General features: G+C 37.5%; 1 protein-coding gene across 1 annotated transcript; it reads left to right on the plus strand.

The window, feature by feature from the left end:
• The first annotated feature begins 2,561 nt into the window (after positions 1-2,561).
• Positions 2,562-3,245, plus strand: LOC18422854 (uncharacterized). The gene has a single exon (XM_006827520.3). It carries the CDS (start codon positions 2,562-2,564, stop codon positions 3,243-3,245), a length of 684 nt encoding a protein of 227 aa, XP_006827583.1.
• The last annotated feature ends 288 nt before the right edge of the window (positions 3,246-3,533 follow it).

Consider the following 3,533-nt stretch of genomic DNA (forward strand, 5'->3'; position numbering starts at 1 on the left):
TAAAAATATAACAAATAATATTGTCAAAATAAAATAACTAAAATACCCCTATAAGTTTTAGGGCTATTTTGGTTATTTTAAGTATTCACTAATATTTTTTTTAATGTTCTTTTTAGGTGTACCCTATTGAGATGATGAGACATACCAAATTTCATATTCATATGATTTGTTAAAAAAAATTAAAAATAAAATACTCTGAGACATCCGATCTAGATCCAACAGTCAGTAGCTCACTTGTGATATCGTGTCTTAAGCCATCCCAACCATCCACTAGCTGGCTCACTTGTGACAATTGATATTGTGTATCAAACCCCATTTTCAACTTTTATTTCTTCGTAAACCCAAAATTTCAAAACCTATCTTCTAAACCCCCCAAATAACTTTTATCTATTTTTATTTCAACTTTTAACCCAAACAAATTAAAAAAGACATATTTTCTAACTCTCTCTCCTCATGTGTTTCAATCTATCTCCTCACGTGTTTCTCTCTCTAGACTGTTCTTCTACTCTATTTCTACAACCCATTTCTTTCCAGCTCAACAATGGTGGAAGCCAGGAGATTGTAGAGAAAATGGGCCACCTCGTGCCGTCAAGGTTCATGATGGAGCTCTACTTCATTGTCGCCACCTTATCTGCCATTGCAGTACCAGAGGCATTTGTGGCTTCTCCTTCATCTTCTTTTGGTTCATCGCTCTGCAATTCCTCTCCTTCAAAGGTATGGATCACCAGGAGACCGTTGATTTGTTGATCCGCCAATCCTCTCCTTCAAAGCCTAATGAAACATCCATGAAAGCTTTTCCATTGATACCTACAAACTTAGTTTCAAGGTTTGGGAAAGATTCATAGTGTAGTGTTTCTGGAAAGGGTGCACCAATCGAACAATGAAAGTTGCCTCTTTCTAAACTCGACTCGAGGGATTTGTCAAGTAAAGGTGTTAACACCAAGGGTTCAGCCTTGGTATCTAGTCATGGAGATCGAGCGTCCGCTACCCCAAGATTGAAATCTTCCCCATTGAGACCTAAAGACTTAGTTTCAGGGTTGAACAAAGTTTTGTATGGTAGTAGTTTCAGCATTGCCATCGGGTAATGGAGATCAAGAGTTCATCACCCTAAGATCGAAAGATCTTGATCACTGCTTCTTCTATCTCGATCACTGCTTCTTCTATGTTTATGCACAATGTCGTGTAGGTGATATGGATGCCATCGATCAAGACCTTGGTGGTGTCCGCAAATTTTTCCGATTGCCCAAATTTAGAGTTCCTTGACTTTTCAGATAACAACTTTTCAAGCGAGCTCCCTACTTTAGGTTCCCTGACTCTAAAGAGTTGGGGGATAAAGAGAGAGTGAGGGGTATGGAGGTTGATCAGGGGGGACATAGAAAGGAAATCATGTTAAGAGAGAAGGGTTTAGAAAAACAATATCTTTTTTAAATTTGTTTGGGTCAAAAAAGTTAATAAAGAATGAATAAAATATGCTTAGGGGGTTAGGTATATAATAGAGTGAATTTCTATGTAGTAGGACATGTTTTACAACCTTAGGTGAATGGAGAATTGAATGTTGAAAATGTGGTCCATGGACATATTTTTCCTATTTTTTATTGGGCGATCCTCGACTAAGAGAATTGATTTGATTGCTGATCTAGATCAAGAATTCCCCTATCCAAATTGATTATTGATCTAGATCCAGAACTCCCCTATCAAACTAGTTTCCCATATGCGGAATCACTGTGCCAATCCAGAACACCAGTTCAAACGAGGCAGCAAGGAGCAAGTATACAATATTCACAAACTTTTTAAAACCAAGATCAACAAATGGACCATGAAAAAATTATTAATAATTCAAAATTCCACATTCAAATAATAATAATAGGGTGTGGTTTATATAGGGCCTAGGCTCTAAACAATCAAATGAGAGCCTACCTTCAAATAGTGTGGAGAAGTGTGGTTTCAATATTGTAAATCTTTGTGATAGACTTAAAATATATTTTTATATTTATTTATTAAGTTTAAAGCTTTAAAAATAGTGGAGATTGATAGATCTATGAAAACTTGAAAATCTTGAAAATTGACGGTGAAAAAATGTATTGCAAAATACACTATTTTCAAAACTTGAAATCCATTTTTCTTCTTGTGCATACATCTTGATGTCGAGATGATCAATTTGAAGATATTTGGATATCAAAACAACCTCTTCTAGTGAATTTTTTTTAGTAGGATCAAATTTGATTGTTTAGAGCCGCGGCTCTGAATAAACTTTTTCCTATACTAATACTAATAATAATAATAATATAAAAATTCCATCTTATCCGCAAAGCATTCAGCCGATACTCTTCCATCCACATATTTCTACGTGGCAAAACTCGCACCCAACAAAACAAACACCATATGTTACCCCTCTCTCTAACAAACTCGTATGAACACATTACGCTTCTCTCCCTCTAACAATTTTGAACACATCAGGCTTCTCTCTCTCTCAAACAAAAGAAATAACAGGGAACAGGGAAACGATTACAAAAACAGAAAAAGGAGAGAGAGAGAGAGCAGAAGCTCCATTTCAGCATAAAATGTCAGGTGGGTTGGGTAGTTCAGCCTCCAAAGATATCACAGCAGAAAACCCAGTTCCCCCCAAGAACACAAGACCCTCATTCTTCCTCTCTTTCAGGCAATTTTATTGCCTCTCCATAGCCATAACCATCTCTGCAATCGGATTAGTATGCTTCAAAGACATGGCCTTTGTGATCTTCTCTTTCTTCTACACATTTATCTTGTCTAAAGTGGCCTTTCCTTTAACAGTCTCCACCCCAAGAACTCCAGTTTTCAAACAAGACAACAAATGGCTCAAGTCCTATTTCCAGGTTGCAGCAATTATAGGACTGTTATTGCCCATTGGCTACATTTTTGAGGGAATTTTAGAGGGAGATGAAGAAGGGGCTGAATTTGCAGCACCCCATCTTTTCTTGCTGTGTTTTCAAGGTTTCATGGAAGGATTTGCTTTCTCCAGTAAGTTTTCATTGGGCATCAGTGCTTTTGTGCCCATCTTTTACAATGCAAGGAGGATTTTTACACTGGTGGATTGGGTCAGAGATGAGTTTGGAAGAGAAGGGATTGTGAGCTCTATGTGGAGGTTAAAAGCTGGGCAATGGCTTGCTGTGGTTAATTTAGTGTTGTGGTGTTTTAATCTGTTCTGTGTCTTGCTTCCAGTTTACTTGCCACTAGCATTCAAGCAATATTACAAGCCTAAGGTCTGATACTCTCTCTCTCTCTTGGTAGTTGTAGAGAAAGAGTCTACTACCTGTAGCAGGAATGAAACTTGGCCACTGTCATCACCTAGCCTTAAGCTTATTGTATAAATATGGGCTTGGAATCTCAATTATACTTGTATTACTGATTTCCCTTGAAAATGTCTAGTATAGATAGAAGTCATAATCAAAATTAGAAATATCAGCTGTTTCAAATCAAAACCGACCGGTTAGATCGGAACCGGTTAACCCTGGTTTCAGAGGTCCACTCGGTGGGTTGAACACCTCACAGGACCA

The sequence above is a fragment of the Amborella trichopoda genome, chromosome 7 (assembly GCF_054954075.1).
Source record: "Amborella trichopoda isolate Santa Cruz 75 chromosome 7, AtrichopodaSantaCruz75HAP2 v2.0, whole genome shotgun sequence".
Classification (NCBI taxonomy): Eukaryota; Viridiplantae; Streptophyta; class Magnoliopsida; order Amborellales; family Amborellaceae; genus Amborella; species Amborella trichopoda.

Coding starts and splice junctions, on each gene's coding strand:
- LOC18422854 (XM_006827520.3), top strand. CDS start 2,562: ATGTCAGGTGGGTTGGGTAGTTCAGCCTCCAAAGATATCACAGCAGAA.